Source organism: Phyllobates terribilis, unplaced genomic scaffold (assembly GCF_046119375.1).
Source record: "Phyllobates terribilis strain yellow unplaced genomic scaffold, ASM4611937v1 Scaffold_5__5_contigs__length_657084704, whole genome shotgun sequence".
Taxonomy (NCBI): Eukaryota; Metazoa; Chordata; class Amphibia; order Anura; family Dendrobatidae; genus Phyllobates; species Phyllobates terribilis.
The window spans coordinates 5,034,278-5,050,000 of NW_027362765.1; the positions used below are offsets into that span (position 1 = coordinate 5,034,278).

The window sequence follows — 15,723 nt, forward strand, 5'->3', positions numbered from 1 at the left end:
TCAAAAAGACGAATATAAATAAAAATGGTACCGCTGAAAACGTCATCTTGTCCCACAAAAAAGCAAGCCGCCATACAGCTCAATCAGCCGAAAAATAAAAAAGTTATAGCTCTCAGAATAAAGCGATGCAAAAAAAAAAATTCTATAAAATAGCTTTTATTGTGTAAAAGCACCAAAACATAGAAAAACTATATAAATGTGGTACCACTGTAAACGTACTGACCCGAAGAATAAAGCTACCTTATCAATTTTACCACACGCGGAACGGCATAAAAAAATTATAAAAAAAAAAAACATTTCCTGAATTGTTGTTTTTTGTTTATTCTGCCTCCCAAAAATCGGAATAGAAAGCAATGTCACGTGCCTGAAAATGATACCAATAAATACGTCAACTCATCCCGCAAAAAACAAGCTGTCACATGACTCTGTCGGCCAAAATATAGAAAAATTATAGCTCTCAAAATATGGCGATGCAAAAGCTAGATTTTACTAAAAAATGCGTCTTTTAGTGAGTGACAGCTGTCAATCATAAAAACCCGATATGATTCTAGTATCGCTGCAATCGCACCAACCCGAAGAATAAAGTCGTCTAATCACTTATACCGCACGAGGAACGGCGCAAAAAACAAACTCTAGGGTTAGGGTTGGGGTTGTATTAGGGTTGGGGGTAAGGTTGGGATATTTAAAAAAAAAATAGATGACGATATGGCGACTAGTGTTGAGCGCAAGTGTTCGCTACTTGAGTTTGCATCGGGTGCTCGGATATGCACATTGCGGGGATTGCTTGCCACATCTAAGCAACAGCTCTGGGAGGGTATTCTGTCCTCATGCAAAACAATTGAAGCAGAAACCATCCAAAACCTGACAAATTCAATAGATAAGAGAGTTCAGAAGCTCCTTTCCAACAAGGGGTCCTATGTGAAAATGTAACATCACCTAGAATAAAGTTTTGAGTTGAAAACTGTTTGATTTCAGTTTGTAATAACCTGCTAATGCTTAGAATTTCAAAAATGACCATTTTTTTGTTCTTTATTAAAATGAAAAGGTTGAAAACTCTGCTGTGCATAATAATTTGGAACATGCATTTTGAGTGCAGTTTGAGTGTTTTATTTTTTTTTAAATATACTGTTATCATAGGCAGTTTGTACAAAAACCTTTCAATTGTACTCTAATAGTTATTTGACTGGAAAATTACAATGACTGCAATTCATATAGGTAATTTGGGAAAATCTGAGAAAATATTATTTGCATAATAATTTGGAACACAGTGTAATGCACAGCCCATGGTCCGTACATGTAGTATAATGCACAGCCCATGGTCCGTACATGTAGTATAATGCACAGCCCATGGTCCGTACATGTAGTATAATGCACAGCCCATGGTCCGTACATGTAGTATAATGCACAGCCCATAGTCCGTACATGTAGTGTAATGCACAGCCCATAGTCCGTACATGTAGTGTAATGCACAGCCCATAGTCCGTACATGTAGTATAATGCGCAGCCCATAGTCCGTACATGTAGTATAATGCGCAGCCCATAGTCCGTACATGTAGTATAATGCGCAGCCCATAGTCCGTACATGTAGTATAATGCGCAGCCCATAGTCCGTACATGTAGTGTAATGCGCAGCCCATAGTCCGTACATGTAGTGTAATGCACAGCCCATAGTCCGTACATGTAATATAATGCACAGCCCATAGTCCGTACATGTAGTATAATGCACAGCCCATAGTCCGTACATGTAGTATAATGCACAGCCCATAGTCCGTACATGTAGTATAATGCACAGCCCACAGTCATCCATGTAGTATAATGCGCAGCCCATAGTCCGTACATGTAGTATAATGCACAGCCCACAGTCATCCATGTAGTATAATGCACAGCCCATAGTCCGTACACGTAGTATAATGCACAGCCCATAGTCCGTACATGTAGTGTAATGCACAGCCCATAGTCCGTACATGTAGTGTAATGCACAGCCCATAGTCCGTACATGTAGTATAATGCACAGCCCATAGTCCGTACATGTAGTATAATGCACAGCCCATAGTCCGTACATGTAGTATAATGCACAGCCCATAGTCCGTACATGTAGTATAATGCACAGCCCATAGTCCGTACATGTAGTGTAATGCGCAGCCCATAGTCCTCCATATAGTATAATGCGCAGCCCATGGTCCGTACATGTAGTATAATGCACAGCCCATAGTCCGTACACGTAGTATAATGCACAGCCCATAGTCCGTACACGTAGTATAATGCACAGCCCATAGTCCGTACATGTAGTGTAATGCACAGCCCATAGTCCGTACATGTAGTATAATGCACAGCCCATAGTCCGTACATGTAGCGTAATGCACAGCCCATAGTCCGTACATGTAGTGTAATGCACAGCCCATAGTCCATACATGTAGTGTAATGCACAGCCCATAGTCCGTACATGTAGTGTAATACACACCCCATGGTCCGTACATGTAGTATAATGCACAGCCCATAGTCCATACATGTAGTATAATGCACAGCCCATAGTCCGTACATGTAGTATAATGCACAGCCCATAGTCCGTACATGTAGTATAATGCACAGCCCATAGTCCGTACATGTAGTATAATGCACAGCCCATAGTCCGTACATGTAGTATAATGCACAGCCCACACTCTTACATGTAGTATAATGCACAGCCCATAGTCATACATGTAGTATAATGCACAGCCCATAGTCCGTACATGTAGTATAATGCACAGCCCATAGTCCGTACATGTAGTATAATGCACAGCCCACACTCTTACATGTAGTATAATGCACAGCCCATAGTCATACATGTAGTATAATGCACAGCCCATCCTCTTACATGTAGTATAATGCACAGCCCATAGTCCGTACATGTAGTATAATGCACAGCCCATAGTCCGTACATGTAGTATAATGCACAGCCCATAGTCCGTACATGTAGTATAATGCACAGCCCATAGTCCGTACATGTAGTATAATGCACAGCCCATAGTCCGTACATGTAGTGTAATGCACAGCCCATAGTCCGTACATGTAGTATAATGCACAGCCCATAGTCCGTACATGTAGTATAATGCACAGCCCATAGTCCGTACATGTAGTATAATGCACAGCCCATAGTCCGTACATGTAGTATAATGCACAGCCCATAGTCCGTACATGTAGTATAATGCACAGCCCATAGTCCGTACATGTAGTATAATGCACAGCCCATAGTCCGTACATGTAGTATAATGCACAGCCCATAGTCCGTACATGTAGTATAATGCACAGCCCATAGTCCGTACATGTAGTATAATGCACAGCCCATAGTCCGTACATGTAGTATAATGCACAGCCCATAGTCCGTACATGTAGTATAATGCACAGCCCATAGTCCGTACATGTAGTGTAATGCACAGCCCACACTCTTACATGTAGTATTATGGCCAAGGGCACCGTGTACTCGCTGATTTAAAAAATACCAAAACATTACACTCACCTTCTCTCCGCTCCCTCGCCGCGCGGTGTCTTTTCTGGAGCTGCCGCTGACTTCAGCTGGAAGCGAGAGGAGAGGATGATGTTACTTCCACGCGCCTCTAATGACGTACATGCCGATGTCAGCTGCTGGCCTCTGGTCGGCAGCGTGTATTGTGGCACTAAGGTGAATGTCAGTCCGAGAACACACATCCAGCTGCAGCAGGGGTTGGTGTTGGCTGGGCCCGGTCACAGGAGCGACTGCGGTCATTAAGCCTCTCAATATAATGCTCTCATAGTACCTCTATTTCCCCACACCATATAATGTTCCCACATACAGTATAATATTCCCACAGTACCGCCATCTTCCCACATACAGTATAATGTTCTCACAGTACCACCATCTTCCCACATACAGTATAATGTTCTCACAGTACCGCCATCTTCCCACATACAGTATAATGTTCCCACAGTACCGCCATCTTCCCACATACAGTATAATGTTCCCACAGTACCACCATCTTCCCACATACAGTATAATGTTCTCACAGTACCGCCATCTACCCACATACAGTATAATGTTCTCACAGTACCGCCATCTTCCCACATACAGTATAATGTTCTCACAGTACCGCCATCTTCCCACATACAGTATAATGTTCCCACAGTACCGCCATCTTCCCACATACAGTATAATGTTCCCACAGTACCACCATCTTCCCACATACAGTATAATGTTCTCACAGTACCGCCATCTTCCCACATACAGTATAATGTTCTCACAGTACCGCCGTCTTCCCACATACGGTATAATGTTCCCACAGTACCACCATCTTCACACATACAGTATAATGTTCTCACAGTACCGCCATCTTCCCACATACAGTATAATGTTCTCACAGTACCGCCGTCTTCCCACATACAGTATAATGTTCTCACAGTACCGCCGTCTTCCCACATACAGTATAATGTTCCCACAGTACCGCCGTCTTCCCACATACAGTATAATGTTCCCACAGTACCGCCATCTACCCACATACAGTATAATGTTTCCACAGTACCGCAATCTTCCCACATACAGTATAATGTTCTCACAGTACCGCCATCTTCCCACATACAGTATAATGTTCCCACAGTACCGCCATCTTCCCACATACAGTATAATGTTCCCACAGTACCACCATCTTCCCACATACAGTATAATGTTCTCACAGTACCGCCATCTACCCACATACAGTATAATGTTCTCACAGTACCGCCATCTTCCCACATACAGTATAATGTTCTCACAGTACCGCCATCTTCCCACATACAGTATAATGTTCCCACAGTACCGCCATCTTCCCACATACAGTATAATGTTCCCACAGTACCGCCATCTTCCCACATACAGTATAATGTTCTCACAGTACCGCCATCTTCCCACATACAGTATAATGTTCTCACAGTACCGCCATCTTCCCACATACAGTATAATGTTCTCACAGTACCGCCATCTTCCCACATACAGTATAATGTTCCCACAGTACCGCCATCTTCCCACATACAGTATAATGTTCCCACAGTACCGCCATCTTCCCACATACAGTATAATGTTCCCACAGTACCACCATCTTCCCACATACAGTATAATGTTCTCACAGTACCGCCATCTTCCCACATACAGTATAATGTTCTCACAGTACCGCCGTCTTCCCACATACAGTATAATGTTCCCACAGTACCACCATCTTCACACATACAGTATAATGTTCTCACAGTACCGCCATCTTCCCACATACAGTATAATGTTCTCACAGTACCGCCGTCTTCCCACATACAGTATAATGTTCTCACAGTACCGCCGTCTTCCCACATACAGTATAATGTTCCCACAGTACCGCCGTCTTCCCACATACAGTATAATGTTCCCACAGTACCGCCATCTACCCACATACAGTATAATGTTCTCACAGTACCGCCATCTTCCCACATACAGTATAATATTCTCACAGTACCGCCATCTTCCCACATACAGTATAATGTTCCCACAGTACCGCCATCTACCCACATACAGTATAATGTTCTCACAGTACCGCCATCTTCCCACATACAGTATAATGTTTCCACAGTACCGCAATCTTCCCACATACAGTATAATGTTGTCACAGTCCCGCCAACCCCAATTTTATTTTATGTATTAACACTTGGTTTTCTTTTTTTGGTGTTTTTCATGTAATATATGGAAACCTACAGGAAAATGCTAAAAGAAACATAATATCCAGGAAAAAAAACACTGTACAAGGAGACATTCGCATCAAATAACTCCTGTCTTGGTGTTCTTACAAACAAGCTCTTATAAATGAGATCTAACGTGATAAAAGATTACAACCTGGGAAAGACGGGAAACATTCATATAGACAGTCAGTGATGATGAGGTCAGCGACGGACTCTGGCCAAATTTGTTTCTAGAGCCGCATTAGAAGATGTAGATGTCGTCCTCATCATGAAGTTGTTATTTCTCATGTCACGTGTAATGTATATGACGAGAATTAGCGTTATGGAAGATGAGTCTATAAGAAATGTATTCAGCTGCCGAGACGAGGAAGAAACTGCTTGTTGTCTGTGGCCTAAAATATATAGGTTTTATTAGTACGTCAGGGACAAAAGCAGAATGTTGTAAAATAATAAAAATACCATTGCTGCTTGGGTTTCTGGGTGATTCTTACTGCAGCAGTGGCCAACTTAGCCAGTGATTGGAAGTATGGAGGAGATGTCTAAGTCAGCAAATCAACTTATGTTCCAGTCCATAAAAGACTAGAGAATACAACATCTACACATCTACTGATATATTTCCCTTATTGTCTCCAGTAATTGTATTATTACACAGAATTCTTTATGATTTTACATCAGCTCTTTTTCTCATTCAGGTCTCTACAATATCGGATCCTCTCAGTGAAGATCTTCTATATAAGAGAATTTTTCTAAATCACCTATCAAGGATGGATATGGACAGAGACAAGATGGCGGAGAGGATATTACACCTCACCCTAGAGATCCTCTTCCGGCTTACTGGAGAGGTGAGAGACTCTGATGACGTCACATTACATCATTCTTATCTATGGGAATAACAGATGAACAGAACTGGAGAGGTGAGGACTCTGGAAATGTCTGGAGTGAGATTTAGTAATGTGTCTCTCCATAACCAGGATTACACAGTAGTGAAGAAGACCTCTAGTGAGCGCTGTCAGGACCCTGTGTCTGAGGGACGGGGAAGACCCCTGAGCCCAATCACGAGGCCTCCACCTCACCCCCTGATACATGAGGACATCAATGACCAGAAGATCCTAGAACTCACCTACAAGATGATTGAGCTGCTGACTGGAGAGGTGACACTGCTGGGACATTATACAGTAATGCTATGAAGGGATCGGGGGGATGACGATATCATTGTATGTGTCAGGTTCCTATAAAGTGTCAGGATGTCGCCGTCTATTTCTCCATGGAGGAGTGGGAGTATTTAGAAGGACACAAAGATCTGTACAAGGACGTCATGATGGAGGTTCCCCAGCCCCTCACATCACCAGGTAATAGACTGGACTAAATACACACAGCCTATAATTATCTGTATGTAAAGAATGAATTCAGTCCCTGTATGTGTTTCCTCCAGATCTATCCAGTGAGAGGACAACACCAGAGAGATGTCCCCGTCCTCTTCTTCCACAGGACTGTAAACAAGAAGATCCCAATGTTCCTCAGGATCATCAGGTAGATGGAGAGAAGATATCATGAGATCTCCCCTATGATGTGTAGATGGCTGTGAAGGTCTTGTGCTTAGTTTTGTTTTATCCACCAGTATTATATGTTTTATACTTGTGTAATGAGAACGGTGGAGATGGCAGGATTAGAGCTGATCATAGATGGGACTTCTCCATCTGTCTGTGACTTTTACAATATTTGTTTCAGGGTGAAAATCTGATCCATATTAATACTACAGAGACATATGTGAGGGGTGATGAGCGGTGTAAAGAGGAGATTCCTACATATGACTACCCAGGTGAGTACTGGGTACTAAATGCTGACAAGTCACAGATTCTTCTCAGTCACGGGCTGTGGCTGCTTTATCGGTGGTGTAGTCCAGCTGTATCACAATCGTGTGATCATCATTTTACCGCTAGACCACAACATTTTCCTCCATCCGAAAATTTTCACATTACTATGTGTAATTGTAAAATATCTTTTCTGTAGAACTTACAACCTGGAGGATCCACCTCCCCCTGGGATTAGGAGACGCTGACCATTACCTGCCCAGATCTATAAACTACAAAGCCAAATGACAGCGTACATAGAATGTGCTGACAAGTGAGAAAATCAAAATTATGATGGGCCTGTAAGAGAAAGCGAAGGGTAATGATGCTGTTGGCTTCCTAGATCCCTGATATCTTATTGGATGAATCTACCTTCTCTCCCTTCTGTGTGGCTGAATGTGCTCATATGGTCCCTACAAGACCAGGTCCAGTCTTTCTGGCCAAACTTCACTTTTATGATCTACAACATTAAATGTGCAGTGAGGGGCAAGTGTGAATTTCTGTACAATAACAACAGAGTTTCCCTTTATCCTGACTTTTCAATTTCTTTTTAAACCAACTAACTTCAAACAGGATCTTGATAAACTACATAAAAATCATTACACCTGTGCCATGATATATCTCTAAGCTGTGCCTAGGTGATGGCAAAAATATACATTTATTCACACCTGCAGGAGATGTGTTGACTCGAGCCCTGGTTTCATGGATTCACACCGCGTCATAAATTCCATTATGTTTTCAATCCTAAGGAATTCAGATTACTGCACAATCTCTCCTGAAATGGGGGCACTAATACTTTCTCTACTCTTCTGGTCAGGACTCATAGTAGCTCCAATGGTCCACCATAAATGAGTGTGACTCCGGTTTAGTGTTGGAGCTCTCCCTTGTATATACGTTGTTGTTGGGGATGTAACATATCTTTTATTCTGTCTTTTTTTACAGGTTCATTTTGTTTGATTTTGGTGTGATCGGCCTGACTCACTTATGTGACTCTGTAACTCCCTGGTAGTCTTTAAAAGAAGGTCTCCATTACCTCTTCCCAATGCCCGAGATCTAAATTTAAGACCCCTCATCTTTGCACTATTATAAAAAGTTCTGTTTCAATGTCTAATATTTCTTCTTGAAACTCACCTGACAGAAAATATTGTCCCTTATGATAGTTTAGATTGCTAAGAGCCACCGAGCCCCATACTCTAATTACCCCAGAGAGGTTTCACCACTAGTTACTCATTTATTACTGATGAAGACTGTTGAGTTTGATCATTTTAGTAGATGTGTTCTTGTCTATAGTCAGTTTTTGACTACAGTAGTTAGTGCCCAAAATACTCTGATTTAACCCCTTCCTGCAGCCAGTTTTCTGTCCCTAATCGGGGCCCATTTTCAAATCTGACATGTGTCACTTTATGTGGTGATAATTTTGGAATTCTTCACAAAGGATAAAAGGAAACAAATGGACCTTACAAATTATTTTCCAACTTCTCTTGAATCCAACAATACTCTATATACGGTTGTACACTACTGTCTGGGCACAAGGGGAGGAGCGCCATTTATGAATGAAGATCTTGCTGGAATATATTTCCGACAGAATGTATTGGGGGCACTGTTCATGGTCACCTGGCAGCTCAAAAGATGGCTACCACGAATAGGCTTGGCGATATGTACTCCATTTTCCTGATCCCAGGGATTGCCTTGCTCATCATCCTTTAACCCAAAGAAGAATAGTCAGGTAGCCGGGTCATAACCAGGAGGACAGAGAAAATACTAAATCAGACAGGAGTAGTCAGTAAATGGTCACAAGAAGAAACAAATACACAAGCCGGGAGCTGAGCACAGAGGACTGAACGAGAGGAGAACAAGGCTGTATCTGGCAGCTTCCGGCAATATGCTTCCAGCTTTAGTAGGGTGCGGTGCTTTCCGATTGGATGAAGCAGGGAGTAGATTACTTCAGCTGGACAGAATACACAACCATACTGCCAGACTGGATGGTACTACAGGTCCCAGGCTGCCTAATCTTAGTGTTTGGACACAGCCTGTGCTGCCCAGAGCTTCTGGTTCCAACGTCTCCTCCATCACCAGCATTACCTGCAGAATGATTAAGGCGGCGCCTGGTGACAGAAGCAGACGTGGGGGAGCAGATCCCAGGGGAGATTGGACACACTATTTACAGAAGCCTTAAAGAAGTTGTCCAGTACTTTTTACAATTGACCAATGTACCCCAATGTATTTACCCTGTGCCCATAAGAATTTTTGTAATCACCTTCTGCTGTCCTTCTAGCCTGTGAGTGACGCTATCGGGGGTCACGTGATGCCTGACAGCGGCCAGCGATAGTGCCGCTCACAGGCAAGAAGGACTGCAGAAGGTAATTACAAAAAGACTTATGGGTACAGGGTAAATACATTGGGGGACATTGGGGCAATTGTAAAAAGTACTGGACAACTTCTTTAATATAACAAAGTGACTCCATTTTGGAAATTATAACCCGCAGTGAATTAATCTATAGACGTATCGATTCCACAGGCACTTTCCGGAAATTAGCACGAAGTGGATGGTGGAGACTGAAAATTGCACATTGGCCATTTTATTACCCAACACATAGTGCCCAGATTGTGCTCCAGGAGACACACACCGTAAATTAAGTGGGTTCTTCTTATTATAGTAATGCCAAATACATGGATGCTGAATGTGGTTTGCGCACATTTCAAGGCTCAGAAGTGAGGGGGAGATTTGACTTTGGGAGAGCAGATATTGCTGGATTGATTTATGGATGAGAAGTTTTTATTGGTATCATTTTTGCCTACATAACATTGTTTGGTGGCTTCTTATTCCATATTTTGGAGGCAGAATGAACAAACAGTTGAACACCACGCTCTACTGGTTCATCCTATGAGGTTTTCACGTTTCACTGTCATTCTGTCAATAACTTGTCATTTCTACAGGCGTTTTAAGTAGAAATGTTCAAAAATATAAATTTCAGGGATATTTTATTCAAAATTAATAATTGTTTATTTATTGGCAGATGACTGTACCAGGAGATCAGAGGGACAGCTGACATCTTCAATTTTTAAATCAGATGATCTTGGGATCCCACAGGATACAATTGAAGTGAATGCCATTACTCCAGATATACCATCATCCCTTCACAGCAAAGATCTGTCATCTGATCCTATGAAACAGCTCCTGTCCTCTGATTCATTACCGACTACTAAGGAAAATCAAAATAAAAAAATAAGCATTACAAAACGAACTGCTCCTAAAGGAAAGAAGCCATTTTCATGTTCAGAAAATGGAAATAGTTTTACCCTTGAAAAGTATTTTCTTAAACATCAAAAAATACACACAGCGGACAATAGATTTTTTTGTTCCAAATATGGGAAATATTTTAACCAGAAATCAGATTTTGTCAAGCACCAGAGACTTCACATAGGGGAGAAGCCTTTTACCTGTTCAGAATGTGGAAAATGTTTTAACCAGAAATCAGCTTTGGTCAAGCACCAGAGAACTCACACAGGGGAGAAGCCTTTTACCTGTTCAGAATGTGGAAAATGTTTCAACCAGAAAGCACATCTTAATATCCACCAGAGAATTCACACAGGGGAGAAGCCTTTTTCATGTTCAGAATGTGGGAAATGTTTTAACCAGAAATCAGATTTGATTAAGCACCAGAGAATTCACACAGGGGAGAAGCCTTTTTCATGTTCAGAATGTGGGAAATGTTTTAACCAGAAATCAGATTTGATTAAGCACCAGAGAATTCACACAGGGGAGAAGCCTTTTTCATGTTCAGAATGTGGGAAATGTTTTAACGATAAATCATATTTGGTTAAACACCAGAGAATTCACATAGGGGATAAGCCTTTTTCCTGTTCAGAATGTGGAAAATGTTTCAACCATAAATCAGCTTTGATTAAGCACCAGAGAATTCACACAGGGGAGAAGCCTTTTTCATGTTCAGAATGTGGGAAATGTTTTAACCAGAAATCAGATTTGATTAGGCACCAGAGAACCCACACAGTGGAGAAGACTTTTTCTTAGTCTTTTTTTTTTTAATCCAATACATTTGAGATTTTTTTCATTAGTTTTTTTTTTTTTGACAAAACCAAGAAACCAGTACATGCAATAATAAAGCAACATACCATAAGGATCACATACATTCATCTCTCCTATATATCCTTTCAGCTTGCCCATTACTGCCTGATAACTTGCAGTTCCTAGATCTTCCAATTAACATTCCACATTCTTGAAATCTCTTACAGTTGTGCTCAAAAGTTTACATACCCCGGCAGAATTTTTCCTTTCTTGGCCTTGTTTCAGAGAATATGAATGATAACAAAAAAACTTTTTCTCCACTCGTGGTTATTGGTTGGATGAAGCCATTTGTTGTCAAAGTACTGTGTTTTCTCTTTTTAAATCTTAATGACAACCAAAAACATCCAAATGACCCTGATCAAAAGTTCACATACCCCAGTTCTTAATAGCGTGTATTGCCCCCTTTTAACATCAATGACAGCTTGAAGTATTTTGTGGTAGTTGTAGATGAGGTTCTTTAATTTCTCAGATGGTAAAGCTGCCCATTCTTCTTGGCAAAAAGCCTCCAGTTCCTGTAAATTCCTGGGCTGTCTAGCATGAACTGCGCGCCTGAGATCTCCCCAGAGTGGCTCAATGATATTGAGGTCAGGAGACTGAGATGATCACTCCAGAACCTTCACTTTGCTCTGCTGTAGCCAATGACAGGTCGACTTGGCCTTGTGTTTTGAATCATTGTTATGTTGGAACGTCCAAGTACGTCCCATGCGCAGCTTGCGAGCTGATGAGTGCAAATTTGCCTCCAGTATTTGCTGATAACGTGCGGCATTCATCTTTCCTTCAACTTTTACCAAGTTTCCTGTGCCATTGTAGCTCATACATCCCCAAAACATCAGCGATCCACCTCCGTGCTTTACTGTAGGAATGGTGTTCCTTTTTATCATAGGCCTTGTTGACCTCTTTCCAAATGTAACGTTTATGATTGTGGCCAAAAAGTTCAATTTTGGTCTCATCACTCCAAATTACCCTGTTCCAGAAGTTTTGAGGCTTGTCTCTATGCTGTTTGGCGTATTCTAGGTGAGATACTTTGTGGCATTTGCACAGTAATGGCTTTCTTCTGGCGACTCGACCATGCAGCCCATATTTCTTCAAGTGCCTCCTTATTGTGCATCTTGAAACTGCCACATCAATAGTTTTCAGAAAGTTCTGAATTTCAGCTGATGCTATTTGTGGGTTTTTCTTTGCATCCCAGACAATTTTCCTGGCAGTTGTGGCCAACAGTTTTGTTGGTCTAACTGACCGTGGTTTGGTTTTTACAGAGCTCCTGATTTTCCATTTGTTAATCATAGTTTGAATGCTGCTGACTGGCATTATCAATTCCTTGGATATTTTTTGTATCCCTTTCCTGTGTTATACAGTTCAACTACCTTTTCCCGTAGATCCATTGACAATTCTTTTGCTTTCCCCATGACTCACAATCCAGAAACGTCAGTGGCTGGATGAAAGATGTAAGAGTCTGTCTGGATCCCAGAGACTCACTCAGCTTTTACGCACACACACTGATTACAAGCAAACAGGTCACAGGTGAGATGTTACCTTTAGTAGCCATTCAAACCCATTTGGGTCAAATTCTGTGCATGTTATCAGGCCAAAATCACCAGGGTATGTGAACTTTTGCTCAGGGTGATTTGGATGTTTTTGGTTGTCATTAAGATATAAAAAGAGAAAACTTAGTAGTTTGACAATAAATAGCTTCACCCAACCAATAACCATGAGGGGAGAAAACAAAAAAACTTTATCATTCATATTCTCTGAAACAAGGCCAAAAAATAAAAAATTCTGCCGGGGTATGTAAACTTTTGAGCACAACTGCATGTATGTGTATATATATATATATATATATATATATATATATATATATATATATATATATATATATATATATATATATATATATATATATATATATTCAGGAGCCTTGCTATGCTTTATAACTGTTCGTGCTGCACTGACACCAATTAGGTAGATCATGCACTGCACATGACCTAAATAACTTGTTAGCTCTGGTCACCCGGATGTTGTCATGATGACATCGAGTCACCATGGCAATGAGTGGCCCCTGAGGTGTGGGCTAACTAATTTCTGACAACATATGGGACATCACCGCTTTCAGGATATATTATTTAATAAATTATGGGGTTCAGTTTCACCTATTAACCCTTGTGTACCTGACAAAATTGTAGCAAATACAAAAATTGCATTTTTACCACTAAAATGTCATATTTCCATGACTCAATGTTATAAAATTCTGTAAGGCGCCTATGGGTTCAAAATACTTACTACACCCCTAGATGAATTCCTTAGGCAGTGGTGTTTCCAATATGGGGTCATCTGGGGCGTGTGCTGACACCTCAGGGGCTCAGCTAATGGAGTCCACAATCTATTCTAATGAAATCTGCGTTTTGCAAGCCAAAACCCAAAGCAGAAACACCGAACATGACGTCATGGAAGGCATATTACCTAAGTGGCCCAGGGTGCAGAGTGTGGCGCATACTCGGTACCCTGGACCCCTTAGAGCAGAAGTATAAGGCATATTACCTATCTTGTCTGCTTGTCTACAAGCTTTGACCTGGCCCTCATGTTGAACACTTCCCCTAACCAGCATCTTCTGGGCACTTCTCTCCACAGCCGGTCATTAAGCCCCTCTTATATATAACACTGTCTGCCATTGATCTGGTGTTGTGTCCATTGTTTCCCCTCCCCCTTCCCTCTCTTTGGAATACTCCGTACCTTAAGCCCCCGTCTCACATAGCGAGATCGCTAGCGAGATCGCTGCTGTGTCACGGTTTTGGTGACGCAACAGTGACCTCACCAGCGATGTCGCTATGTGTGACACTTTGCAACGATCAGGCCCCTGCTATGAGGTCGCTGATCGCTGCAAAGTGTCCTGCACCATTTTTTGGTTGTTGCTCTCCCGCTGGTCAGCACACATCGCTGTGTGTGACCAGCGGGAGCAGCGATCAGGCTGGTAACTATGGTAAACATCGGGTTACTAGGGGCACACGCGCACCTAGTAACCCGCTGTTTATCATGGTTACGAGCCTGCTAAAGTGAGCGGTAACCTCCCGCTCACTGTAGCAGAGTGGTAACCATGATAAACAGCGGGTTACTAGGAGCGCGTGTGCCCCTAGTAACCCGATGTTTAACATAGTTACCAGCCTGATCCTGCTTCAGCTGGCTCGTAACCAGGAGCAGGACATCGTGGAAAGATTCTTTCGACGATGTCACTGCTCCCCTGATCGTTGGTGAGCCTGCCTGTTTGACAGCTCACCAGCGACCACATAGCGACGCAGCAACGATCCCTGACAGGTCGTATCGTTGTCGGGGTCGTTGCAGCGTCGCTAAGTGTGACGGGGCCTTAACATTACACTTCCTTCATTAGTCATTGACTCTATTTAAATTTTTACAAGAGGGATTCATTCCCTGATCCCATCAGTTGGCTCGCCGCCTGTGTAGGGTCACTTTATATCTACAATCATCTTATGCTATACATTTAAGCTCATCTATATGTTATTATTTTTAGGCTAACCCAGGATCATTGACATGCTACACTAAGCACTAGGCATATTGCTTTATACGCTTGGCCTCATTCTACTTGTACATACTTGCTCCTTTGTGGTTCAGGTTCACACACGTGTGTGTGTGTGTGTGTGTATATGCATGCTGCCGGCTGCATATCCTCTGTATACCCCTGTCCAGTGTGTGTGTGTGTGTGTGTGTGTGTGTGTGTGTGTGTATATATGCATGCTGCCGGCTGCATATCCTCTGTATACCCCTGTCCAGTGTGTGTGTGTGTATATATGCATGCTGCCGGCTGCATATCCTCTGTATACCCCTGTCCAGTGTGTGTGTGTGTGTATATATGCATGCTGCCGGCTGCATATCCTCTGTATACCCCTGTCCAGTGTGTGTGTGTGTGTATATGCATGCTGCCCGCTGCATATACTCTGTATACCCCTGTCCAGTGTGTGTGTGTATATGCATGCTGCCAGCTGCCTATACTCTGTATACCCCTGTCCAGTGTGTGTGTGTATATGCATGCTGCTGGCTGCATATCCTCTGTATACCCATGTCCAGTGTGTGTGTGTGTGTGTGTGTGTG

General features: G+C 42.2%; 2 protein-coding genes across 2 annotated transcripts in view; one reads left to right on the forward strand and one right to left on the reverse strand.

Moving 5' to 3' along the window:
- Positions 1-15,723, reverse strand: part of LOC141271711 (uncharacterized) — a 254,208-nt gene that overhangs the window by 158,536 nt on the left and 79,949 nt on the right. The gene's annotated exons all lie outside the window — the stretch shown is intronic.
- On the forward strand, positions 6,618-11,870 carry LOC141270776 (uncharacterized). Its single transcript, XM_073680886.1, has 5 exons — positions 6,618-6,839; positions 6,914-7,037; positions 7,121-7,218; positions 7,417-7,507; positions 10,556-11,870. The coding sequence occupies exons 1-5, from the start codon at positions 6,618-6,620 to the stop codon at positions 11,569-11,571; spliced, it is 1,551 nt and encodes a 516-aa protein (XP_073536987.1). The 3' UTR covers positions 11,572-11,870.

Excerpts from the sequence above, each read along its gene's own strand:
- LOC141270776 (XM_073680886.1), top strand. The coding sequence starts at position 6,618 with ATGTCTGGAGTGAGATTTAGTAATGTGTCTCTCCATAACCAGGATTAC. Across the intron at positions 7,219-7,416 it reads ATGTTCCTCAGGATCATCAG|GGTGAAAATCTGATCCATAT; the intron begins GTAGATGGAGAG and ends TATTTGTTTCAG. Across the intron at positions 7,508-10,555 it reads TCCTACATATGACTACCCAG|ATGACTGTACCAGGAGATCA; the intron begins GTGAGTACTGGG and ends ATTTATTGGCAG.